At 49.4% G+C, this 24,540-nt stretch overlaps 10 protein-coding genes across 11 annotated transcripts; 6 read left to right on the plus strand and 4 right to left on the minus strand.

Annotated features, from left to right (window-relative positions):
- Positions 1-603: 603 nt before the first annotated feature.
- Positions 604-1,407, minus strand: FVEG_03323 (hypothetical protein; the record flags this gene model as incomplete). Its single annotated transcript, XM_018890940.1, has 1 exon — positions 604-1,407. One exon carries the CDS (start codon positions 1,405-1,407, stop codon positions 604-606), a length of 804 nt encoding a protein of 267 aa, XP_018747357.1.
- A 450-nt stretch (positions 1,408-1,857) lies between these two features.
- Positions 1,858-5,934, plus strand: FVEG_03322 (hypothetical protein; the record flags this gene model as incomplete). Its single annotated transcript, XM_018890939.1, has 1 exon — positions 1,858-5,934. One exon carries the CDS (start codon positions 1,858-1,860, stop codon positions 5,932-5,934), a length of 4,077 nt encoding a protein of 1,358 aa, XP_018747356.1.
- A 108-nt stretch (positions 5,935-6,042) lies between these two features.
- FVEG_03321 (hypothetical protein) lies at positions 6,043-7,137 on the minus strand (the record flags this gene model as incomplete). Its single annotated transcript, XM_018890938.1, has 2 exons — positions 6,043-6,662; positions 6,720-7,137. The coding sequence occupies 2 exons, from the start codon at positions 7,135-7,137 to the stop codon at positions 6,043-6,045; spliced, it is 1,038 nt and encodes a 345-aa protein (XP_018747355.1).
- A 384-nt stretch (positions 7,138-7,521) lies between these two features.
- Positions 7,522-9,492, plus strand: FVEG_03320 (hypothetical protein). 2 transcript variants are annotated; one of them, XM_018890936.1, is made up of 5 exons: positions 7,522-8,410; positions 8,462-8,558; positions 8,676-8,947; positions 8,994-9,316; positions 9,363-9,492. In XM_018890936.1, exons 1-5 carry the CDS (start codon positions 7,554-7,556, stop codon positions 9,425-9,427), a joined length of 1,614 nt encoding a protein of 537 aa, XP_018747353.1. In that variant the 5' UTR covers positions 7,522-7,553; the 3' UTR covers positions 9,428-9,492. The 2 variants fall into 2 exon arrangements, with proteins under 2 accessions (XP_018747353.1, XP_018747354.1); XM_018890937.1 differs by having other exon boundaries at positions 8,994-9,492.
- A 46-nt stretch (positions 9,493-9,538) lies between these two features.
- FVEG_03319 (salicylate hydroxylase) lies at positions 9,539-10,958 on the minus strand (the record flags this gene model as incomplete). The annotated part of the gene is made up of 2 exons (XM_018890935.1): positions 9,539-10,860; positions 10,916-10,958. 2 exons carry the CDS (start codon positions 10,956-10,958, stop codon positions 9,539-9,541), a joined length of 1,365 nt encoding a protein of 454 aa, XP_018747352.1.
- Positions 10,959-11,549: 591 nt separating this feature from the next.
- On the plus strand, positions 11,550-13,483 carry FVEG_03318 (hypothetical protein; the record flags this gene model as incomplete). The annotated part of the gene is made up of 3 exons (XM_018890934.1): positions 11,550-11,675; positions 11,738-12,135; positions 12,190-13,483. 3 exons carry the CDS (start codon positions 11,550-11,552, stop codon positions 13,481-13,483), a joined length of 1,818 nt encoding a protein of 605 aa, XP_018747351.1.
- Positions 13,484-14,187: 704 nt separating this feature from the next.
- On the plus strand, positions 14,188-19,028 carry FVEG_03317 (hypothetical protein; the record flags this gene model as incomplete). The annotated part of the gene is made up of 14 exons (XM_018890933.1): positions 14,188-15,217; positions 15,279-15,512; positions 15,566-16,248; positions 16,306-16,468; positions 16,520-16,762; positions 16,808-17,006; positions 17,061-17,132; positions 17,182-17,232; positions 17,286-17,350; positions 17,412-17,596; positions 17,654-17,961; positions 18,039-18,248; positions 18,310-18,490; positions 18,561-19,028. The coding sequence occupies 14 exons, from the start codon at positions 14,188-14,190 to the stop codon at positions 19,026-19,028; spliced, it is 4,092 nt and encodes a 1,363-aa protein (XP_018747350.1).
- Positions 19,029-19,589: 561 nt separating this feature from the next.
- Positions 19,590-21,477, plus strand: FVEG_03316 (hypothetical protein; the record flags this gene model as incomplete). Its single annotated transcript, XM_018890932.1, has 6 exons — positions 19,590-19,715; positions 19,760-19,830; positions 19,882-20,173; positions 20,229-20,300; positions 20,351-21,193; positions 21,244-21,477. The coding sequence occupies 6 exons, from the start codon at positions 19,590-19,592 to the stop codon at positions 21,475-21,477; spliced, it is 1,638 nt and encodes a 545-aa protein (XP_018747349.1).
- Positions 21,478-21,508: 31 nt separating this feature from the next.
- On the minus strand, positions 21,509-22,759 carry FVEG_15241 (hypothetical protein; the record flags this gene model as incomplete). Its single annotated transcript, XM_018904365.1, has 1 exon — positions 21,509-22,759. One exon carries the CDS (start codon positions 22,757-22,759, stop codon positions 21,509-21,511), a length of 1,251 nt encoding a protein of 416 aa, XP_018747348.1.
- A 394-nt stretch (positions 22,760-23,153) lies between these two features.
- FVEG_03315 (acetyl-CoA acyltransferase) lies at positions 23,154-24,537 on the plus strand (the record flags this gene model as incomplete). The annotated part of the gene is made up of 4 exons (XM_018890931.1): positions 23,154-23,297; positions 23,353-23,990; positions 24,045-24,446; positions 24,498-24,537. 4 exons carry the CDS (start codon positions 23,154-23,156, stop codon positions 24,535-24,537), a joined length of 1,224 nt encoding a protein of 407 aa, XP_018747347.1.
- Positions 24,538-24,540: the final 3 nt, after the last annotated feature.

A 24,540-nucleotide genomic window follows, 5' to 3' on the forward strand; every position in this document is an offset into this window, starting at 1 on the left:
CACGCACTTTAAGTTGGAACCTATGTCCGGGCTTAAAGAGTCGATCACCTTCACAAGGCCAGCAGATCGAAGGAAACGATGGGTGATGATGGTAGGCTTTTCTGGCTCCAGTATGATGAAGTACTGGTCATCATAGTCACCGAGTTCATGACTAAACTGTGGTCGTTTTGGGCCTTTTGCAGACTTGAGCCGGAGCGGCAAACCAGTCGTGAGATCCGTGCAAATGAAGTTTTTACGGCGCTGGGCAAGTTTGGGATTGAAGATAGTGTGCCATGTGAGTATAGTAATAGGTTCCGAAGCGTGCGATGTTGCGGTGGTGGAGATAGTGGCGCTGGGATGTGATAAAAAGCCTCTGGTGAATGTCGGCGGATCAATGGATAGGTCCACGGATATCACCAGGGGGCGTATTTTCAGACATCTTCCAGTGGCTTTCTTGAACAAGGAAATGCAATTCAGGAGAAAGAATGGTTGGAATCTGGTCTTACATGTCGTTGGGTGGTGTTGATATTGTGGCTCAGACCCTGAGGTTATGATGGCATGATTTGGGATTACTGATGGGCGCATAATTTCAACCTTTCGTATCTTAGTCAGTCACAGAAATAATCAATACGATATTGTCTCAACTCCGCCAATGTCATCATCGTCGAGTGTCTCCTCCAAGTCCGCCTCGATGATGTCCTCCTCATCTTCGTCCTCATCACCCATCATCTCCTCACCCATGACCTTCCACCTATTCTTGACATCCAAGAAAGCGCTGTCGATTCTTTTGCTAGCAAACCACTTGAATCCAATACGTCTGTAGCCAACAGCATACACCTGTTCTGTTGGAGATAGGTATACCTGTGTCTGCTGTGCGCTGTTGCCCCTCCCTATATTTCCTTGTATATCCGCCAGTCCACCTGTAGGGTCGATACCGCCTGCTAGGATGGCGCCCAGTGGAACACCAACCCCTGTAGAAATATCCTTCGAGGTCGAGATTGATTGGGATACCTCAGCGTTTATCACAGTCCGAAGAGCAGTGATCACGTACATCTTGTGGCCGTTGCCGATGGCGTCTTGTAATCTCAGTCGCGTGCGATCTTGAGATATGATCTCTTTGAAGAAGGCGAGAGGACTCTTGACCTCATAGCACATGGCCTTGCATGCCGAAAGATTGAGCACATGCGCACGAGAGTTGTTCCAAGACCCCGAAAGAAGCTGAGTAAGAGTGGCCTCCAGAGTTGATCCTTTGTTTTGTTCAATGCGTGTTCGGAAGTCTAGCTGCTCAGACACGTGTATTTCATCCTCTGGTAGGGTGATTGGCTCAAAGGCGTCGATATGAGGCTGACTGACGTTAGGCACTAGGTTGCCAAGCTTGATTTTCCCCAAATCAATAGGAGTACTGATGAGTACGAGTGGTAATGGCATTTCCAATGACAACAGGGGACGCTGATTGACAGTTTTTAATGATGTAAATTTGAAGATGCAGAAAATTCTTATTACAAGAGACAGAATACTTATCATGTATCCCGTGCCGGTCTACTGAAAGAGTTACGTCTCAGCTGCGGGGTTGCGCGGCATCTTCTTGCCGATCGTCAAGTTCAGCCGCACGCCACTGGGTTATATAGCCTGCATTACTCGTCGCTATCTTGGCACGAGGATCGCCAGAGGCGCGAAACTATTGGATCAAGTGCAATGTGGCGGGTCGAGAACCTTATGGCGTCAAAGATGGGATGGTTATGATGGGCTATCTAAAGGATGGTCCCTACAGCTACTTTTCATTTTCGTATTCCCGGGCTGCTCTTGTATATGAACCATCCTTGACACTTCTTCCAAACTTACAAGTAATAATCAAAAAACAATCTTCAACATCTCATAATGCCTCACGTCAGCATAGCAGATCTTGCGCACGCCGGCCGAGACGCCTATGCCCGCTTCCAACTCGACGACGATGTAGACACGCTAACTCAGGCGATTGGATGTCTTAAAATCGTCAACGATCACACCCAATTACCAACTGTACTGGCCGATCTAGGCGTGTACTTACATGACAGATATGGACTAACTGGGAATTCATCTGATCTTGAGGAGGCCATCGTCTACGAGTGTGAGTCCCTCGCTCGAATGGGCCCGGAACACTCCAGTCGGGCCCGGATTCTCAATAATCTGGGTCAATTCTATAACTCGCGATTTGAGTCAACCTTGACTCCAAGTGATATACAGCAAGCCATAGCTCAGACTCATCTTGCCGTGATGGAGGCAGTCAAGCATGATGACGAGACGGCACCTGAGTACTTCGACAATCTTCTGGAGCTCATAGCCGCGCAGACAAGCTATTATGCTGCCGAGAATGATTCGACTGAAGCTTTTGGCAGGATCGAGGAAGTTTTAGACGTTGGGCGGAACATAGCAGAGCCCAGACACTACGACCAGATTGCAAATCTCTACTATATCAAGTCTGAAAACACGTCTCAGCTACCGGAGTTACTCAAAGCTATTTCGCATGCTGAGAGTGCCCTGGGTGCGACTGGAGATGACACAAACTACCGGGCTATCAGGTTGACAAACCTTGCCAACTATCAGCTTACACAGTACGAAAAGACCTTTCAAGGAGATATGCTACAAGATGCCATTCGAAATACGAGAGAGGCAGTCGAGCTTGCTAGTAAAGGCACAGAAAGTGCCGTGGTCGAAAGCATGGCCCTGGCAAGCGCGCTTCACCACAATTATCATTGGAGTGGGCAAGTAGATGATCTCCATGAGGCAATTGAGATAGGCTTTCAAGTCGTCGGAGCGACTGCACATCAAGACACAGATTGGCTGGACGGAATGCAAAACCTTTCATTATTTGTCAGGTCAGGAATCAAGGCTGACGGCGCCATTGATGACTTGACCGTTACCATCGACTTGCTTCAGCAGGCAATGAATAACGAAAACCTTCCCCTCGAAGTTCAAAGCCGTTCTGCAGCGATGGCATTGGACCTGCTAGAAGACAAATATGAAGCTCCTAGGTCTGATCAAGACTTTTACCTTGCACTACATGCTTACAGCACTGCAATCAATTACGAGAGTGAGGATCATGCCATCCCCGATGTTATCTGGAAGCGCCAATCTCAGGCAACAGGAACAATGTCCACAATCTTCCGAAAGAGGTTTGAGCATTTGAAGGATCCGCAAGATATCGACATATCCGTTATGTTGGCTCGTCAATTTTTAGCAAGTGAAAATTCTCCGAGTGATTGCACCTGCGCCAGTGCCTTGGCCCTCGCCTTATGGACCGACTTCCGGTCCCGAGGCGGGATGGAGAAGCTTGACGAGGCCGTTGAGTTGGTGAGGATCATTGTGCAACGCCAGCCGCCTATAGTAGCAGACTACCCTGGATATTTGAACAACTTGAGCGGGATCTGCCAGACCAGATATGATGCGACAGGAAATGAGGCGGATCTGCAGATCTGTCTAGATTCAGCCCTCGAGGGGCTGAGTGCCATGGTGCCAAATAGCAATGTAACCCTTCGAATTGCAATGTTGCTTTCAGCAAGCTCGGCCTACATATCGAAGTCAGAGAAGTTCGGCGATTTGGAAAATATTCAGCTAGCTGTCAGATACGCATCAGACGCGAGAGACTTGGCTAAGGACAAAAGGTTACCTGTGGATCTCTTGATATCACTGGACTTGACCTTGTCACAAGCCCTTGCTCTTCGATACCACTACCTTCAAGCTCTTGCGGACCTTAACGGCGCTGTTGAGATTCTCCAGCATGCCAGAGCCACGTCTTCAGAGCATTTCCTGTTCTCGATTGTCCTCAATAATCTCGGAGAAGCACTCAGAACACAGTTTTGCAGGACAAGGGATGTAGATTATCTCATCGAAGCTATCGAAGCCCTGGAACAGGCACTACTTATGTCATCCCCAGGCGATCCTGCGACAGCGATGTATCGAAGCAACCACTCCTTGAGTCTCTTCGATCTCTTCAAGGTGACCCAGGAACGCGAGATGCTGGATAGTTCCATAGAGTCTAGTGACCTTGCTATTGAAGAGACAGAATCAGGGAATACACAGCTACCTGGGAGGTTGAACACTAGCGGCAGCTTATACGCCGCACGGTTTGAGCTCACTAAGTCGAACTCTGATATCGATAAGGCGATCAGCCAAACCCAGGCTGCTATTGATGCGACCGCATCAGACAATCCTCAATGCGCCAATTATTACAACAACTTGGGGGGATATTTGATGAAGCGTAGTTTAGCACGGGAGCTAGATGACACGTGGTCCTCTGAAAAATCGAAAGAGGATATGAGGGCGTCACTCCAGGCCTACAAGCACCTACTTTATATGGAGGGCGCCACACCTCTAGAACGCGTAGGAGCGGGGTACAGCGCTTCCTCGATAGCATATAACGACAAGGACTTGAAGGGCGCCCAGGCAATGATACAGAAGACCATCGAGATGCTTCCCAAGATCAGTCCCCTCGCACTTGAGCGCTCTGACCAGGAACACGCGTTGAGTGGTATTTCCGGGCTCTCATCATACGCTACCTCAATTGTCTTGGAAGCTAGTGCAGACGCTTCACAAGCGCTTCAAGTGCAAGAGACTGGTCGTGGAGTAATCACGGGTCTGGCCATTTCAGCTCGTAATGATATCAGCAACCTCGAAGCTCATGCTCCCGAAATCGCGGCTGAATACAAGAATTGCAGAGATTTGCTTTCATCCCAAGCCCCAACGGCGTCGATTAGGAGTAGTGGAATACCTTCATATGAACATGGGAAGGATAGATATGAACTGAACAAGAGGCTTGATGTAATAGAAGACAAGATCCGGAGAGATGTCCCAGGATTTGCCAATTTCCAGCAACCTCCGTCTACTGACGACTTGAGGAAGCTCGCAGGCAAAGGGACACTTGTATCGTTCAACGTCAGCCACATCCGAAGTGATGCATTCATCATCACTGAGACTGGCATTGTATCTATTCCACTGCCCGACCTGAGTGCGGAAGATCTCACAAACAACGCAAGGCTATTTTTGGAGGAACCGATGATCACTATGGGTGGCCTGAGGACAAAGAATGCGAGAAACATATCGCTGCTGGGTGTTCTGAAATGGTTATGGAATGTGGCAGTACATCCCGTCTTAGAAGCACTGGGAATTCAAAAGTCGCCAGCAGATAAGAAGCCACCCAGAATCTGGTGGACTGCGAGCGGTCTGATGGCCTTGATGCCCATTCACGCCGCTGGGGATTACTCGACAGAAGCCGGTTCAAGTATCTTCGATTTCGTTATCCCGTCCTATACCACGACGCTGAGAGCCCTCGCATATGCCCGTGAGACGGAGTGGAAGCCGCTACGAGGTGCTAATTGCGAATTTGCACTTATCGCCTCACCAAACAAAGCCAAGGAAGGCTCTGAGTTGTCAGTTGAAGAATCAGTTCGTGAGCTGGATGACGAGGTACGGCAGCACTGCAAGACAAGGGTTCTCGTGGCTCCAACAAAAACGGAGACTGTTTCAACTCCCGGATCCTGTAACGCCGTTTACTTCGGATGCCATGGTCAATCAGATTCAACCGAACCTTGCAAGAGCTACCTCAAGCTCGGCACCGATGCCGATTCCCACTTGACGATTGAAGAGATCCAAGGCTCGAGGCATCAAAATGCACAGCTCGCGTATCTATCAGCGTGCGTAACGGCAAACGTATCAGCGAGGCACCTGGTCGATGAAGTAGTCCACATCGCGGGAGCATTTTCATTGTTGGGATTTCGGCAAGTTGTGGGCACGTTTTGGAGGGCTTACGATGTTAAAGCCAGAGTGGTTGCTAGGAGATTTTACGAGGAGTTGATGCTTGGGGACTGTGCTGATGAGGATTGTGTTGCAAGGGCATATTATGCCGCGGTCATGGAGCTGAGGGAAAGCAATGTTCGCGAGCCGTTGGCTTGGGCTACTTTCGCTCACTTTGGGGCGTGATTCAACATCTATTATACAACTCAATTCTGCTTCTAAATGCATCAAACTTCAATCTAAACTCATCTGAAACCCATCGTATCGCGCTTGTGAAAGTATCTCTATCACCATTCATTTGGCATGAGCCTCGAGGTTCAGGAGGTCTTGCTTATCCCCAGTATACTGAACCTTCTTCATCCACTCCTCAACACTCTTGACGCGATCCGGCACAATTCTATCGAGAAACTCAAAGTTTCTTTGAATCAGCCCTGAGTTATCACTTCGAGTAGCCTTATAAAGGTTCCACCAATTCTTGAAGTTCTCTCCATAGGTCATGAGAAGTCCACTATCATCCTTGACAGACTGGAAGCCAATCTTTGTATCCGAGCCGTTCGGCATTGACTTCCACGCCACAGAGTTCCAGATATCAATAGGAACGTTGACAAAACGACTTGCTTTTCCGCTGACCTTCTCAGAAGCTTTGGCAATGTCTTCACCAGTTGCGAGAACGGTGGCGATACCAAAGTCTAAATGGTTTGATTCCTCAGGATGCTGGAGTGCCCAGTCGACGTATTTGCCAAAGTCATCGAGGTGGATGAATGGGATGGAACCCTTGTCGAGAGGAAGTTGAAAGGTGAGAGAACCGTCCTGTTCAATGGCGGGTGATATGACTGCAGAGAGAAGTTCCATGTATGGGCCTGACCTGATGATAGTCCACTGCATTTTCACGTTTTTCTGTGCATGAATCCAATCTGTAATGATGCATTAGGAATCGTGTTGTGAAAGTACGAATGTTAGGGGAAGCTTACCTTGAATTCTTGCCTTGCCTTGATAATGTCCAACATACAGGTCAGGATCATAGTTAGTCTTCGGCCCGACAGAATCAAGGCCACTGTAAATAAAGTGCTTGACCCCAGCCCTAGCAGACAACTCAAGGAGCCGGATGCCCCAATAAGTTTCAGCTTGTTCTCCAAGGGCGAATCCGTCCGTGTTGACTAGAACGTAATCGACACCCGTGGCGGCTGCGCTAAAGGCTGTGGTGTCATAGCCAGTAGTGGCGTCACTAACAGCGATCTTGACGTTAGGCAGAGCAGCTAGTTCGACAGCCTTTGGGGAGGTGGCACTGCGGGTGAAGGCTGTAATATTGTATTGTCCAGTACTGGAAAGGTAACGGAGAATGGCACCGCCTTGAGCTCCAATGGCACCGACGATGAGGATTGACTTCATGATGATAAGAGATCTTGAAGGCTTGTGAGTATATAGTTGTTTGTGATGTTTGCGATGATGTGCTTTTTGTTCTGGCTTGAATGGGATGATAAATAGATAGTATACCTGTAGAAAACGACAAAAACATCGGTTTATATATAAAACTATTATTACCTCTATCATATAGCTACTATCTACGGTGGAGCTTTATAAGCGTTGTTGCTCACCAATATTCTGTTTAGTGATCAGTTTCCGATGGGACCTCATTAAACCCCGCAATTACCGCAATCTTCACCGCACTGCTCAAATCCACCAATTACAAGTCTGAGTTCTTCTTAGTCATCCGCGTATCGTAGCTAAAGTGCCGCTAAAGTACCGCAACACCCGCTGACGTGTCTGTCCACTCTGCACAATCCACACTCTTCGCTGAAACAGCCATGATATCAACACCTTTACGACCAGCATTTAGAGCTCGTGTTTCTTGTTTCCATTGCCGCGACAGTAAGCGACGCTGTGACAAGTCATTGCCTACCTGCCAGCTCTGTCGTCGTAAGGAAGTAGAATGCCGGTATCCCCAGCGCCGCGGCCAAAAGGCTGCTTCGCCGATTGATAATACACCGAGCCTCGAAGACGCGGTGATAAGAAGTAATTCTGAAACCACATATCATGGCGCAATCCAGTCAGAAAGGGTGAAAGATCTGGTCAGCGCCAGAGCCATTCGCTTTCTGGCTCCGGACCTCTTTCGCGATCTCCATCTTCAGCTTCCGCCGATGGAATGGTACATGTCAGCAGAGATTGAGGCCCAATTGGGAGGCCGGCAACGTATGCAGGAGACGACAAAGGCGTTCCTCCAACTGACCAAGTCATGGATGCCTATAGTCAATGGGAAGCGTCACCTAGCCACCGTGTTAAATCCGCTGGTTCCACTCCGCCGTCCTGCAGCCCTCTTAGCACTATGCATGAAGCTGTGCTGCCTGCGTGTCGACCAAGTTGACGAGAAGAGTGTACTGTATGACCTTACGAAAAGGTTCTATGCAGAGGTTGAGAGCCAAGAGGATTCCTGCATCCAAGTCATGCAGTCGGCCGTCTTCATTGCTGTGTTTGAGATGGGCGATGCTATTTTCCCAGCTGCATACCTCACTGTCGGGGCTTTAGCGAGGTATGGTATGGCGATGGGGATGGATAAGATCAACCAGACTGCGCTGGGTAAGGATTGTGCAGCAACCGTAGGTGCCTCTTGGGCGGATATTGAGGAGATGAGGAGGGTTTGGTGGGGGGCCTTGATCCTTGACCGGTATGTCAATTGCTACAAACTTCACGCCTTGTGCTAATACTATGTACGAAGCTTACTTAACGTGTCTCAACCTTCTCGTGGCTTGAGCACCGCTGATCCCTCATTCGAGGACTTTCTCCCTGTTGACGATGAGTTATTTTACAATCAAGTATCCCTACCTTACCCCCAGAAAAACGAACCTGATGACCTTTATCAAAGTCCTAGGCTCTCCTGTCCTTCCTGAATTACCTACCCTAGCCCGACTAACAACATATCTCATCAACAGTCATCATCTCCCGAACATGCCACTCGCATATCTGAGGGTTTCACCTTCAAGATGGGATCCTTCGCAAGGCTATGCCAAGCCATGCACCTCATTAGCAAATCCCTCTCATTCTGTCGCATTGCCTCTAACAGCAGCGACCAAGTTCCACAAGATAGTTCGCTTGAGGAAGTGGGACAGCTCTGCCGTACTCTTGAGTCCCTAGTGCGCGTCAACGAACTCGAAGCAACAAGCCGCCGATTGGCGTTTTGTAGTCAAAGCTGTGTATCATATATGTGAGTCGCCCCAACTCGGTGAGAAAGCAATACTGACTTCGACGAGTGGGATTCTGCTACTGCAGCAGCACTATTGGCAACAACCTGGCCACGAGTCCGATCAACACTCGACACGCAATATTTTCCCAGAAACAATTTTTGCACTCGAAACTTTAGTTCGTATCCCGGCGACCCTGCGTGAAGGCGGTTACGAGCTGTCGCAGTATCTTGAAGACGGACGATGTTCTCTCTTTCTGGTCGAACTAGTCTACCAAGGCATGCTAGTCCTTTTGCGAATGGTTCAAGTCTGGCTGGCTGAGGACGTGCAGAGCAAGAAGGAATCATTGGCCTGGCTTCTCTCGCACATGGGTAAGCGGTGGCCACTCGTCGGTAAGATCATGTCCAGATACTTTAATCTTTCCTAATTTCGCCACAGCTGTGTATAGGCGTATCTTGGAGGCTAGGGAAAGTATGCTGGCTGTTGAAGATGCTTTGACATAGGATAGATAACTATACAAATAACTACTACAGACGTAAAATAATATCTGTCATCACGTATGCTATGAAACTCTCTCCGCTGCTTCCGCTATGCTAGATGCAAATCTCCATATCCTACAACTTCGACGTAACCCCCTTGGAAACAGACTTATAAGTCTGCTCAAACCTTTCTCTCGTATCCTTGATACAATCATGCTCATAAATCATCTTCTGCACCTCCGGACTAACCCACTTATCCGGCACAGGCGCAGACCCCGTCTTTGCAGCCGCAAACTGACGATCTCGTTCCTCCCTAGCTTTCCCAGCACCCATGTGCAATACCTTGGCGGATTGAACCGCCAAATCTACCAAAGTCGATGTACGAGGCTTTCGCAGAAGTTCATATACTTTTAGTGTCTTTTCGATAGCTTCTCGGTCTGAGCCGTTGCCTGGCATTAGACTTAATGCTTCGGCGAGCGTAGCTGCGTCTTCGATTGCCATTGCAGCGCCTTGGGAGAGGTGGGGTAGTGTTGGATGGCATGCATCGCCTAGCATGGTAACGGCACCGCATGTCCATGTGGCGAGGGGCTCATGACACCGCAATTTCCACTCGACCACTTCGTCACCCGGCACAAGATCAAGAAGTTGTTGAACGATGGGGTTGAAGTCTTCGAAGACCTGCTTCATTGCCTTTTTGCTTCCCTTGTTGGTCCACGTAGCGTTGGTAGCGCCGGCGAAGTTGACATCAGGTTGAACTGAAGCAATGTTGAAGATGGAGTGGTTGTGGATTGGATAGGCAATGATATGTCGCTTCTCGCCTATCCATCGCCGAACAGTGTTGCTGTTGAGCATGTACATCAGGTAGGGATGTGGTTCCAGCAATTCCCGAGGCAGAAGAATTCTGTAAGCCGCTGTCCCAGTCTCAAGGATTTCTGCTGCCAAGTTGAGATGAGCGAGTATCGACTCTCTAACTTTGGACTTAATCCCATCAGCCCCAATGAGCACATCCGTCTCAATAATCTGCGGCTTCCCATCCTCATCCTTAACAATAAACTTGACCTTCCCCGGTCCAAAGTCCTCAACATACTGCAACGTCTTCTTAAAGTGAAATTTCACAGCCGGCTCTGCCTTGGCAGCATCATAAATCCCCTCAGCGAGTGAAGCACGATGACCTGCATAGTGGGGATACTCATACTTATCCCCTATATCAGCCATTGAAACGCCCACAAGAAGTTTATTTGAGGCGCCATCGTGGATGACGACTTCCTCGACTTGTGTTGCTTCGTCTTTAATGGAGGATCTGGTCCAGACGCCGAGTTGGTCGAGGAGGCGGATCATGTTGGGGGCCATTTGGATGCCGGCGCCGACGAAGCCGAGGGCGGGTGCGTCTTCGTAGACATGGATGTTTGTGAAGCCTTTCTTGGCGAAGGCTAGGGCAGCGGCCAACCCTCCCATTCCTGGATGGAGTCAGTTATCATTGGATGTTGTTTGTGTCGTGGAACGGGATCATACCTGCTCCAATGATGGAGACTCTGAGATCTGTCTTGTTGGTCATGGTGATATGCCGCGAGATGAGAGCATGGGGAATGAGGTTTATCGTTTGCTGAATTTCTGTAGTCAAAAGACAACTTAATTAATTCTCTCACGCCTTTTTATCTTTAAAACTATCGTGAGTTCAATCCTTGACCGCGATGATATTCGCATCGTGAAAATGACACGGCACAAAACCTCGGTAGACATATCGGCCGTCCCACATCGGAACCCCGCCGAGCGATCAAAGGTCGGCAATTGCCCTGCAATTGAGTGCGCATATCAAATCACGGCTGAAACGCAGCCCATCACCAAATCAAGAATGGCTTATTTCTGCTTTCAACGAGCTACAGGACATCACATACAGGGGTCCAGGGTAGTCTCCCCGCATTCTGCCAAACTCTATCCCCACACAGACAATCGTGAGTTATCGAGGACCCCACAAGCGCTAACAAACCCCACAAACGGTAGTTGAAGCCCGACCATCCCGTTGATAAGGTATAACAGTAAAACAGCACCAAGCTCCTGAATATCGTCGCTAGCGGGCAATACTACTCTATTCCATCTCGTCTTTTTTTTCTTCTTCACTAAAAGAAACCTCGGTTAAGTGATCACCATGGCCCAGCCGAACACTCTAACGCACGCTAAAGTCGAACTCGAAGATGATCCCCATCGTGCTGCGCTGGAGGACAATCCCACTACACAGCCGAAGACGGGAGCCCGAGTCTGGATTGCCATCTTTGTAAGAAAACCCCTGTGATCATATAATCTCGGCATCAGAACTGGCTGATACCGAATTGACAGTCGATGGCATTGTCCTTCGGACCAGCTGTTGGCCTTTCATTCGTCTGCGTTGCGAGTATTGTTGTGCAGATCACGAATGAACTTGGCGATGCGAGTCAACTGCCGTGGGTCGTGGGAGCATGGTCTCTCGCGACAGCCTGCTCTTTCTCCCTCGGTGGTCCCTTTAGCGACATCTTTGGGCGTCGAAGCATCATCCTTGCAGGCCAAGTTGTCGTTCTGATCGGTAACATTGTTGGAGGAACCGCTCAGAACACCCAAAGCATCATTGCAGCCGAGACCTTGGTCGGCCTTGGAACTGGCTTTGTGTTTGTGGCGTATGCAGGTGTACCCGAGATGCTTCCCAACAAATGGCGGTCTCTCGGCTTGGGCATTCTCGAGGGAGGAATTGCCATTCCCTGGTAAAGTCTACGCATCCCCCTAGTCATTCAGACTTTACTAATGCTGGGTTCCAGGGCCGTGGTGAGCGTTCTCCTTGCAAATGCCATGTACAAGTACGCGACCTGGCGATGGCTCTTCTACATCGCCATCATTGTCCAGGCCATCTCCTTGGCTGGTACAGCCTTGTTCTACTGGCCCACGTCTCATCCTCAAGGAGATTTCGAGAAGTCACGCTGGACTCAGTTCCGAGAGATCGACTGGATCGGCCTTGGCCTGTTCACAGCCGGACTCGCTGTGTTCTTGATCGGCTTGACTTGGGGCGGCACCACTTCCCATCCGTGGAAGAGTGCCAGTACCATCGTTCCAATCGTTCTCGGACTATTCACCATTGTCGCTGCTTTCATCTACGACTTCTTTTTCGCAAAAGCTCCCATGTTTCCTCTCAGTCTCTTTTCTACCATCCGTGGCTTTCTTCTTGTTATCGTTGTCTTGTTCATTTCGGGAATGAACTACAATTCCCTTTCTGCTCTGCTGCCCCAAGGGTCTCTTTACATGTTCACCACCGACGGCATTGAAATTGGTGTTCTCGCATTGCCCAATACCCTGATGCAGGGTGTCTGTGGTTTCCTGGTTCCTCTTTTCTCTCACAAGATCGGTCACATCAAATGGCAGTTTGTCGCCGGCACGGCATTCCAGGCTATCTTCATCGGAGCCAGCGCCGCAACCGTCAATCCTAACCACAAGCTCGCCTGGGCATTCGTACCGGCATTTGGTGTTCCAATGTTCGTCCTTTGCACCATCCTGGGATACTCCATCGCTAGTCTGCATGTACCTCATTCTCACCTAGGTCTCGCCATGGGTCTTCTGGGTACCTTCCGATCAGCTGGCGGTGCGGTCGGAAATGCTATCTTCAACACCATCTTCCAGGATAAGTTCAAGACTTATTCTGGCGAGGAGATCGCTCGTGCTGCACTACAGAGCGGTCTCAACGCGACTGATCTGGGACTCATCATCCCGGGTACCATTCAGCATAATCTCGGTGTCCCTGGTGCCCTCGACGCCATCCCTGGCATGACACCAGAGATCCAGGAAGTCCTTCGACATGCGGTCAGACTAGCCTACGGTCGCGCATTCCAGTTCGTCTTTTATATCACAATCGCATTCTCGACTGTTGCTGTTATTTGTGCCTTGTTCGTGGAGGATCCAACTGCTTTCATGACGAATCATGTTCAATCTGCCATGGTTGGTCGAGGTCATACCGGGGTTGTTGATGGGGCTGCCCCGGTCACAAATACAGATGATAAGCCCACTGAGAGCCATGATGAGAAGAGCGATGGCAATACTGCAGGTGGAGTCAAGATGGCCTGAGATATGAGCTGGAAAACTTGCATCGTCGTCGGCTATGTGACTAGTGTCTCAGAGGTTCGTCTTCATCTTTGAACACAGACGTCTTGTTTTTATTTAATGGTGGTAGGACCGATGCAATATTGACAGAAAACTGCAATTTATAAAGGGTTCTGATATCATATAGCGCCATACCTATCTAAGAAGGTGGTAAAGCTCACCGTTGTTGGTCGAGCTCTCGTAGATTCAAAAGACCCTTCTCTATTGCGTTGCCTGCATTCATTGTGCCCGCCAGGAATTGATTCTGTTGGCCACCGTAAGAGATAAGCCATATCGCGCAATCCTTCTATGATCTGACTGACCCACTGTAACCTCTATTTTTACCATCTCGTATCTGCATAGCGTCTATTCGCCTTAGTATCAATTAATTTCCCTGCCGCTTCCTATGAACCTGGAACAAACCTCTCACATCCATTCTCCTACATCTTGAGGCGGTCCCAGAACAAGTCATAATTTCTCAGTATCGTCTCTTTCGCGATCTTGTCCTCGCACACCTACACCATGAACAACAGCGCCACAATTGACCTGGCCTCAGGCCTTGTTAACACTATTTTTTCTGTACTAATATTGTTGCGACTATGGCGGCTTCGAAAAGAGACTATGAAAGTCATCCCTGGACATTCTGGTTCCTCATCGCTCGTACAGCCTCCTTCAACTTGTAGGGCAATATGAAGCTGACGTTACGTACTGTGCAGATAATAGCAGGCCTACTTTCTATGGCGAATCTTTATTCTTTGGCAGGCGATGTCTTACAGAAAGATCGCCATCGCATTGTAGTGCCAGTCACATCTTTCGTCGCTACTACACTTCTCTGTCCTCTGATTTACCTGGAACGTATGCGCTCAATTAGGCCAGCGGACATCGCCGTTGTCTTTTTACTCGTATCTTTGGGGCTTGATATAGCTGTTGCGATACAAGATGGCCTTGAGCATTGGTTGATGCCCGCCACCAAGCTTCCTCTAGAGCTTCTTCTAGTCGCCACAGAAAGCCGAAGCAAACAACGAATACTCAAAAGTCCCTACTCTTCCCAGACTCCCGAAGAGCTTGCAGGAATTCTAAGCCGAATGTTCTTCTGGTGGATCAACCCCATTCTCGCGTTGGGAAACCAGATCATACTTTCCGGCGAAGATCTCCCTCCAATTGACCACCTCCTTACATCGGAGAAGCTACGTCGTGATGGCTTGAAGGCGTGGGACCAGAGGACGAAACCATTGAGCAAGCTTACACTACCCATTTGCCTTGTTAAAAGCATGCTACCTCAGTTTATGGCACCAGTCATCTTTCGATTATGTCTGATATTCTTTCGCTACGCGCAGCCTGCTCTTATTAGCTCTGCGGTTCACATACTAAGCAGTCACTCCGATGAAGGTAGACTTATGCTAATCATTAAAGCGGCTGCGGTCTACTTCGGGCTAGCAGTATTTGAAGCAGTTTACCACCATCGGTTGAACCGACTCAGCATCATGACTAAAGGTACACTCGTTGGGCTTATCAATAACGCGGCTATGCGGCAGAAGTCAAGCAGCTACAACGACGGTGTAGCTCTGACTTTGATCAGCACAGATACCGAGAGCGTGATGAGATTCGCGAACATGTTTCATGAAACCTGGGCACATGTCCTTGAGGTCGTAATCGGGATGGCGATGTTGGCTCGACAAATCCGCTGGGCCGCCCCGGTACCACTCGTGATTATCTTTTGTGAGACTTCCAGTTCAGATTTGGTCTTTTTAAATGCAGCTAACGGGCTTCTGTTCTAAAGTTTGCTCTCGCATGAGTCGATACCTGGCCAAAAATCTGCAAAGCAAGCAGAAAGCCTGGAATGAGGCGACACAGAGGCGAATTTCCCTGACAGCATCTGCGCTCTCATCAATGAGAGTGATGAAAATGCTTGGTCTTTCCAGACAGACCGAGTCTTGGCTCCAGAAGCTTCGAGCCCAAGAATTAGAGTTGGCGAGAAAAGTACGGTGGATGATGGTCGCCTATAACGCCAGTGGTGGGTTCTCATGACGACTATTTCAACAGCTCTCCCTCAGCTAACCATGATAGCAAATGCGCTCGGCATATTCTCTCCTATACTGACATTCGTCATATTCGTGATGTATGCTAACCTCCGTGGGTCGACTCTCGACGCCGAGACTGCATTTACGACAACAGCGCTTCTTGGGCTAGTAACTCATCCGGCAAACATGATCATGACGATTGTGCCTCGTGCCATTGGCTCGTTAGCTGCTTTTGGGAGAATCCAAGACTATCTTGTCCAGCCTGGTAGAGCTGATGAGAGATACTTGTTCAAGACAGATACCAAGGATGATAAGTCTTTATCAGCGATTTGCTTTGAAGCTGTCACTGTGCACTCTCATTCATCGTCGCGCCCAGTTCTACAAACGATCAATTTCACCGCGAAGAAAGGCTCAATAGTCATCTGCACTGGAGCTGTTGGAAGCGGAAAGACGATCGTTGCCCGGTGCATTCTAGGCGAAATACCAACGTCAAGTGGGGCAATCTCCGTGTCCACCAAGCGGATTGCTTACTGCGAACAATCGCCCTGGTTGCCGAGTGGAACTCTGAAGGAAGCGGTTTGTGGCTTTGGAAAGTTTGAGCCTAGCTGGTATAAGCATGTTGTCAAGCTTTGCTGCCTTGATGAGGACATCTCAGCCTTCCCGCTCGGGGACGATACTTTGATTGGGAGCCGGGGTATGAAGCTCTCTGGAGGTCAAAGACAGCGGCTGGTATGTACTCGATTCTATCTCTATCTATGAAGCTTTAAGGTACTAACTATAAGCCAGGCACTCGCCCGCGCTGTATATGCTCGGTGCGAAATTGTGCTTCTGGACGACAGCTTCTCGGCTCTAGATCACAACACTGAGGGAAAGGTCGTTTCCAATCTTCTGGGAACCCATGGCCACTTCCGTAAGACAGGTGCTACAGTCTTCTTAATTGCCAACTCCAGTGAGTGCTCAACAATATCTTCCGGGATATATTCATGCTCATAATCTTCAGCCAAACACTTTGGCCTGGCGGACTCGCTGCTGGTTCTGGACAACGGAAAAGTCACATACCAAGGGTCACCAAACGCAATAGATGAAGAAGCGGCGCATTTATGCCAGACGCATGTCAGGGCGACAGTCGCTGAAACTAACACCGATCTTGTCGAAACGAACAAGACAATTCAGAGCCAAGCTCTAGAAGTAACTGAGGCTATGGCTGATCTGGGCCGATCAACAGGAGACCTCTCCCTATATGGTAATGCTAGAACTCGAACGACGTGAAAGATGCTGATTGTAATAGGATATTATCTGAGAGCTTTGCACCCGCGGAACTTCTTCATACTACTCACTTGTACAGCTTCCTACTCATTCTTCGTGACCTTCCCACAGTATTGGCTGCAGAAGTGGACGGAATCGTCAGGCTCTCAGACAAGTTTCTATATCGGAGGATACATCATCCTGTCACTCTTAGCCTGGATAGCCACGAATGGGTCAATGTGGTGTGTCATTTAGCATCTGAACATACTCTCATGTAGCTAATGGTTGGCTTGCAGGTCTACTCATATGTTGATTGCACCAACATCGGGGACTGAGCTCCACCAACGATTGCTGACAACAGTCTTCGGGTCAGTGCAGCACGACCATCCTACGAAGGGACTGGCTAACTAATCCTAGCGCTCCATTACTGTTCTTCTCAATGACAGAGACGGGTTCTATACTGAACCGGTAAAGGAAAACATCTGCATTTCACGACTCTTTACTTGGCTAATGATTCTCAGGTTCAGTGAAGATATGCACCTCGTGGACAAGAACCTACCTCCAGCGATTCTCTCTCTTTCCAACCGTTAGTATTACTAAGCCACCCAAGAATATGTAAGAGAAGTTGGATTTCTAATCAGTCGCAGAGGTCTTCAAGTTACTGGTGCAGGCTACCCTTCTTTTCAGCGCCCAAAAGCTGCTAGCTGCCACGTTGCCTCTATGCGTGTTGGTAGTCTACGTTGTGCAGCGAGTGTACCTGTGCACATCTCGGCAACTTCGTCTACTCCAACTGGAATCGCAGTCTGCTGTCTACTCAAGCTTCCTCGAGTCCGTAAGTACCTGGACCTGTATTTAACGAAATGGGGCTGACTGTCTCGTCAATTCACAGGTCGAGGGTGTCGCCAGCATCCGATCATTTGGCTGGGTGAAGGAAGCAGAGGCCACTAACATGGAATGCCTTGATAGGTCCCAGCAACCAGCTTACATACTCCTGTGTTTGCAGCTCTGGCTCAATATTGTTCTCGACTTGGTCATTGCGGCTATGGCAGTGATTCTGATCACTTTGGCAGTATTCTTGGATGGCAGCGCAACAGCTGGCCAAATTGGCATGTCTTTGAACATTGTCCTCGTCGCCAACTCGACGCTTTTAGCGCTTGTCACGTCTTGGACGAATCTGGAGATATCTCTTGGTGCTATGTAAGTTCGCGCTTGGACTAGACAACTATCTCTAATTTTCTGGATCTACGTCTTTGCTGAATGGATGACTATTGCAGATCTCGTTTGAAGACACTGGAAGCAGACACAGTAGCAGAAGAACAGTCGCCATCTGGAGCAGAAGTCCCCGAGTATTGGCCTTCACGTGGGGCGGTTGAGGTCCGTGGCCTGACGGTCTCTTACGAAGAGACGCACGTACCGGCGTTGAAGAACATCAACCTATCCATTGAACCAGGTCAGCATTTGGTGATCTGTGGTAGGACGGGCAGGTAGGCCCCCTATACGAGCCCCTCTCTATCATACGTATTTGTCACTGACAGGCTTTCCTAGTGGGAAGAGCACTCTCCTCCTCGCGCTACTCCGTCTTCTCAATACCCAGTCGGGGGCCATCGAAGTTGATGGAATCGATTTGAACCTTGTCCCACTGTCAATTATACGAGAGCGATGTTTTATCACTGTCACGCAAGATCCATTTCTGCTCGCGCAGGCTAGTCTTCGTTTCAACTTGGACGTAAGTAATCGCGCTTGAAACTGTGACGAGAACTTGCATTAACGAACTACTTCTGTTTTCTTCTTTGTAGCCTTCAGAAACTCTTCCTGAGAGTGCCATAATGAAGGCACTTGGACGAACTGGGCTCTGTGGGCATTTCGACAGCAATCCGGAAGCAAAGCTGGTAGACATCCTGGACGACCCTCTTAGCTCGTTGCCTCACATGTCAACTGGCCAAACCCAGTTGTTCGCCTTGACAAGAGCTATCCTACGAGCCGAGCATTCTTCAATCAAAGGAACAAACGCTATTATTCTTCTGGACGAAGCGACATCCTCGGTTGATGGGCTGACAGAGTCAACTATGCGGCGCATCGTGAAAGAGGTCTTTACGGATAACGGACACACTGTGATTGAGATTACGCATCGTTTGTCTGGATTTGAGGGTATCGCGAGAACTGGAGGACAGAGCCAACAAGTGAAGGTAATTCTCCTTTCGCAGGGAGAGATTCAGAGCCAAGGAAGATTTGAGGATGTGCTCGACTTTGGCAAGGAGCCTTAGATAGACAGGAATGGTCTAGTCAATCAAACTGCCATGTGCTGAGAAAAGGTTTGTCCAAGTGTCACTCACAAGTCGCATGGTGGCACCGATATCAGCTATACCAAGACCTATGCAAGGTATTGAGCTGATACTTCAAGATAAAGACCATCGTCTCCATAGAGTTGCCCTTTTTATACAATACATCCCACGACATCATCAGCATTCCAAAAAGGGAAACAAAAGTGACCAAGAATGCCGCGATACCGCTTGCGGCACTGATTGTCGCAGGGACCGCAAGGTCTAGAACCAGTAACATCGTCATTCATTATCATGGGCTCGACCAGCCTATTTAAGTATAGCTCGATCGTCCGGTCTACCACTCGCTCCCCGAGCGATGATTGGTTGATGCCGTATCAGCGAGATCGGAATGCTGCGACCGTCGGCTGGAGGCTTATCTAGTGTCGGCCAACCCCGCATTCGCCGTCAACTAGTCGAGATATGAGACTCTGGCTTGGATATTTAACATGTCGCTTTGTCCCGTTAGTCTTGGCGATCTTGAAACATCTTCATTGACTTCTCATTATGCCGTCCGAAGAGGGAACTTTGACGATTGATGCCTTGCCTCCGGGCACGCAGCGCATCAATGACTTGCAAGCTACTCATATCGTGCTGGCTCCTCGGCCAACTTCAGATCCCAATCAGCCTCTGGTACGAAAACCCCATCCACAATTAGCCTCCTCTAACGATTTTAGAACTGGAGTCCAATGCGCAAAACTCTCCATATGGTGCTTCTGTCCCTATACTCAATGATGATGTTTTGCATGTACGTCTTCAACCTCGTTCTATTATTCCATTGCTAATTAAGTCATTCAAGTCCCTGCATGAGCGTTCCATTCTGGCAAAACTTCAACGAAGAGCTCGGGATGAGCTATGATATGCTTAACAATGGGTATGCAGCAAACATGGCAGGTCTTGCAACAGGCTGCATCATCTTCATTCCTATCGCCCTGCGCATCGGCCGTCGACCTGTTTATCTCGTTACGTCGTTGATTATGTTTGGTGCTGGGGCGTGGCAAGCTGAGACGCATACTGTTGGGGATATGGTCGGTATGAATACTATCGCAGGTATCGCTGGAGCTGTCAATGAGGCCTTGTTCCAGGTTACGGTACGCTTTTACCCAAATGGCTTGAAGAGGTCGCTTATGCTTATTGGTATGACAGGTCACGGAACTCTTCTTCGTCCATCAACGTGGTACAATGAACGGCATTTACTTCATGATGGTCCTGGTAGGGGTGAGTAGTCCTATAGTCCCTCCACTGCGGTCACATTCTGACAAATACAGAACTACCTTGGACCTGTCTACGGTGGCCAAGTCGCCGTGACAATGGGCTGGCGCTGGGCTTGCTGGTCCGCCACCGTTTTCACCGGCATCGTCACCGTCCTCATGTTCTTCTTCCTCGAAGAAACAAAGTACATCCCCGCACCGCTCGACGGCCACGACCCTCGAGTCACCACATCCTCGCCCACCGATAACGAGTTCTCCAAGATTAACAGCACCGCAAAGACACCCTTGCCAAACGATTCACCAGCCAGCGTCGACTCTATGGACCAGCAGAGTGATACTGTTGAGATAGATCACAGCATTCCGATGAACTCTTACTGGAAGCGCCATGCCCTTTTGACATTGGATAAGCATGAGTCCACTCAAAAGCGAACGTTCTGGAGAGACGTTTACGAGCCTTTCCAACTCCTCGCCACATTTCCAGCTGTCATGTTCGCCGCGTTGCAGTATGGCTGGAGTATTGCCATGCTCGCCATTCTAGCAGTGACACAAAGTTCACTCTACTCCATTCCGCCGTATAACTTCACAGCTGCAGGTGTTGGAAACATGAATATCCCTCCATTCATCGGTGCAATCCTGGGAGCCATCTTTGGAGGACCACTCGTTGACTGGTCCATTGTGCAGATTGCGAAACGGCGTGGGGGTATCTATGAGCCCGAGACGAGATTGTGGCTATTCCTGGTTCCTGGGTTATCCATGACCATCGGATGTCTCATGTATGGACTCACCATTGCCAAGGGAATGCCTTGGATGATCAATGCTGTAGGCGCAGGCTTCATCGGTTTCGCCATTGGAGGCGGCGGAGATATGTCCCTCACATTCCTTCAAGATTCTCACGAGCATGTAAGTTATTCGACTCCAACCGTGCTTCCATCCTCTAACCTCCTCTCAAGATCATAGGTCCTGCACTGACAGGTGTTGTGTTTGTTCGTAACGTCATTGCAACAGGCCTAGTCTTTGCCGTCACGCCGTGGATGAACGGCATGGGTGTGTATAACATGTATGTGGTGTTGGGCTGTATTTCTACTGCCGTTGCTTTGACTTGCTTGCCGATGGTCATCTGGGGTCGCACATTCCGGGTTCGGTTGGCGGGCAAGTACGAGTACTACACCAATAGGCAGTATTAGGTTGAGGCTGTTAATTATCTACATATCAGCTCTATGATCGTTTAACGCACATGCTGAGTATCTCCATGACCTGGCTAGCCTCCGTGATAGGGAGCGCATTGGTCTGAATCCAGATGTCGTCCAGACTATTCTTTGCGAGGACCTCAAGCTTATCTTCTCCAATCCCAACCTCTTCCAGTGATCGAGGCATACCGAGGGCAGAAATAAACACGTCCAGAATATCGGCCAGACTTACGACGCTCTTGTCAAGACCCTTCGCCTGCAGCAGCTGCCGAACTTCATCCTGTTCCAATAGCAGATCCCGTACAACTTCCTGTCTCTGAACGTTTGCCTTTTTAGCATAATTGAATTTGCACACAGCAGGCAGCAGTATACAGCTGGTTTCACCATGACCAACTCCAAGTGGTCCAAGTTGATGTCCGATAGCATGACTCGCACCGAGTGGAACACCACTTGACACGGCACACATAGACGACACAACTCCCTGATGGCATAGATGTCGCGCTTGTAGAGACTTTTGATCTGCTTTGCTTGCCAAGAGACCAGTGACAAGTTTCACCAGACCCTTCTTCGACCATTCATCGGCTTTATCGTTTGAGACAAGCGAGCAGAGCGTTTCGACACAATGATCCACGGCTCGGATACCCGTGCTAAGCCAAACCCACTCCGGGGTAGTGAGGCATAGCTCTGGATCTTGGATGACGAGTTCTGGATCGACGCCCTCGCAGTGAAAGGTTCTCTTTGCATGGCCCTGGGACTCTGTTCCTCCAGCAATGGCTTGGAACTCGCCGCCTGACAGTGATGTCGGGATGTGGATGAGAGGAATAGTCGGCTTGGATATGTTGCTTCGTAAGGCAGTATTGCTTTTTGACGTTCCCCACAACGTGTTCATCTCTGCTTCAGTGGTGGCCGAGTTGGCCAATGCAAGCCTGACCAACTTGGCGGCATCTGTTAGACTACCAGCACCTAGCGTCATGAGACAGTCAACGTCGAGTTTCGACGCATCATTGACGACTTCGAGGACTTGCGCAATTGGAGTATGCGGACTGATCCCTATTCTGACCCCGACAATCCTACTATCAAGGGCCGAACGAAGTCTGTCAAGTGCGTCTGTAGATTGCGCCAAAGACTTTGAACAAATCACATACACCCTTGAGCTGGCAAAGGTATCGCGACAGTGACGTAAGCAGGCCTCGGGGAATTTGAGCCCGCATGAGACTTTGGGCGTCTCCCGACCTTCGTAGGCTGGATAACACACTTCTTTTCCGAACTCGAAAGTCATGATTGCTTGTGACTAGGGTGTTTGTCACTGTGAAAAGCTACTCAGTCTGCAGAAACTCAATCAAGGACAACAATACAGGGTAGGATGAGAATGAGCGGACGGTAGCTCCCCTCTCGCTGAAGTGAGCTTAGCGCAGCCATGACATGGCGAACGCGTTCCACTTCCACTTCCCCCACATGAAACGCGCGTGACGCGTGTGAACTCTTCTCCACATGAGCATGGGGAACTCCACGCACGGAATTACGGATATAGACTGAAGCCATAATGTGGGACGCCAGAACAGGGATAGTGCCAAAGCTGCCAAGCAAGGTATCACCAACAGCATGGAACACAGGGACAGAGTTGAGAGTGCCTTGTTGCAATTGGTGATACACAAAGTACAAGGGAAAAAGCAATGGCGAGTCTTGCAAGGCGTTTGAAACCACTGTCGACAAAGTCACCGAGTGATATAGTCATTTTATCAGCTGTTCGCAGTCCCATTACACGAGCGTTTAAAGGAGGGTTCAAAGATGCGTGGCCGGAAGACATTTTGGCGCCGGTAGGTTGATCTCATAATAGTTGATCACATACACTGTGGCTGACATGTCCTTCAGGTTATGGCCCAAGCGGCACTGCGGGCTAAGATCCAGAATGGAGATGTTCAAGATGTTCTGATAGGGAATGTTCTCGCGGAGCTGGGCTTTGCAAAGACTGGTAGAATGGCACTCTTACACGCTGGTTTTCCGACATCAACGACTTTTCACACCGTTAATCGCCAGTGCTCGAGTAGTCTTCAGGCCCTAACTCACATGGCCCATGCCATCCAAGCGGGTCAGATTGATGTTGCTCTCGCTGGAGGTGTCGAAAGCATGTCGAAGAACTATCAGTCTCGTGGAATACCCCAAGACGTGGGTCCAACTCTGCGCAACACCAGGGTCAAAGCAGCTGCGGACTGTCTCATGCCTATGGGCATTACATCAGAGAATGTGGCTAAGAGATATGGAGTTGATCGCAAAATGCAAGACGACTACGCGCTGCTGAGTCACACTCGTGCAAATGATGCACTTGCTGCTGGTAGGTTTGAGGAGGAGATAGTACCGATTGAGTATACGGCATATAATAGCGAGACTGGGGAGACTTCACATGTTCGGGTTGCTGCAGATGACACTATCCGGCCAAACGTGACTTTAGAGAAGTTGGCCAAGCTTAAACCAGCTTTTCGGGAGAATGGTGGGAGCACCGCTGGAAACTCGTAAATACAGCACAGCCCACTTGCTTTTGAGGTCTTGCTGATCACTGCACACAGGTCCCAGATATCTGACGGCGCATCAGCAGCCATCCTAGCCCGCCGCTCATGGGCAACCGAACGAGGCCTGAAACCCATAGCTCGATTCCTCGGAACCCAAGTCGCAGGCTGCGAGCCCGACGAAATGGGCATGGGACCAATCTATGCCATTCCACGACTGTACAAGCATGTCGGTATAGAGCAGAAAGATGTTGATGTTATTGAACTCAATGAAGCATTTGCGAGTCAGACTCTGGCGTGCATTAGTAAACTTGGCTTGGATGTCGATAGTGTTAATCCGAATGGTGGTGCTATTGCTATTGGGCATCCTACTGGAGCGACTGGGACGAGACAACTTGCTACGTTGGTTGCGGAGCTTGGGAGACGGGGGGAGGAGATTGGTGTTATTAGCATGTGTGCTAGGTAAGACTGTCCATGTTGCCTCGATTCGGTTGATGCTAACACGCTTTTCAGTACTGGGATTGGTGTTGCGTCCGCTATAATCATGGAGTAGTTC

Source organism: Fusarium verticillioides, chromosome 5, assembly GCF_000149555.1.
Source record: "Fusarium verticillioides 7600 chromosome 5, whole genome shotgun sequence".
Taxonomy (NCBI): Eukaryota; Fungi; Ascomycota; class Sordariomycetes; order Hypocreales; family Nectriaceae; genus Fusarium; species Fusarium verticillioides.

What these genes read in the sequence shown, in the direction of transcription:
- FVEG_03320 (XM_018890936.1), top strand. Translation starts at nt 7,554, where the DNA reads ATGATATCAACACCTTTACGACCAGCATTTAGAGCTCGTGTTTCTTGT. An exon ending in ATGAGTTATTTTACAATCAA is followed by an intron (nt 8,559 to 8,675) that starts GTATCCCTACCT and finishes TCTCATCAACAG; the next exon opens with TCATCATCTCCCGAACATGC. An exon ending in TAAGCGGTGGCCACTCGTCG is followed by an intron (nt 9,317 to 9,362) that starts GTAAGATCATGT and finishes ATTTCGCCACAG; the next exon opens with CTGTGTATAGGCGTATCTTG.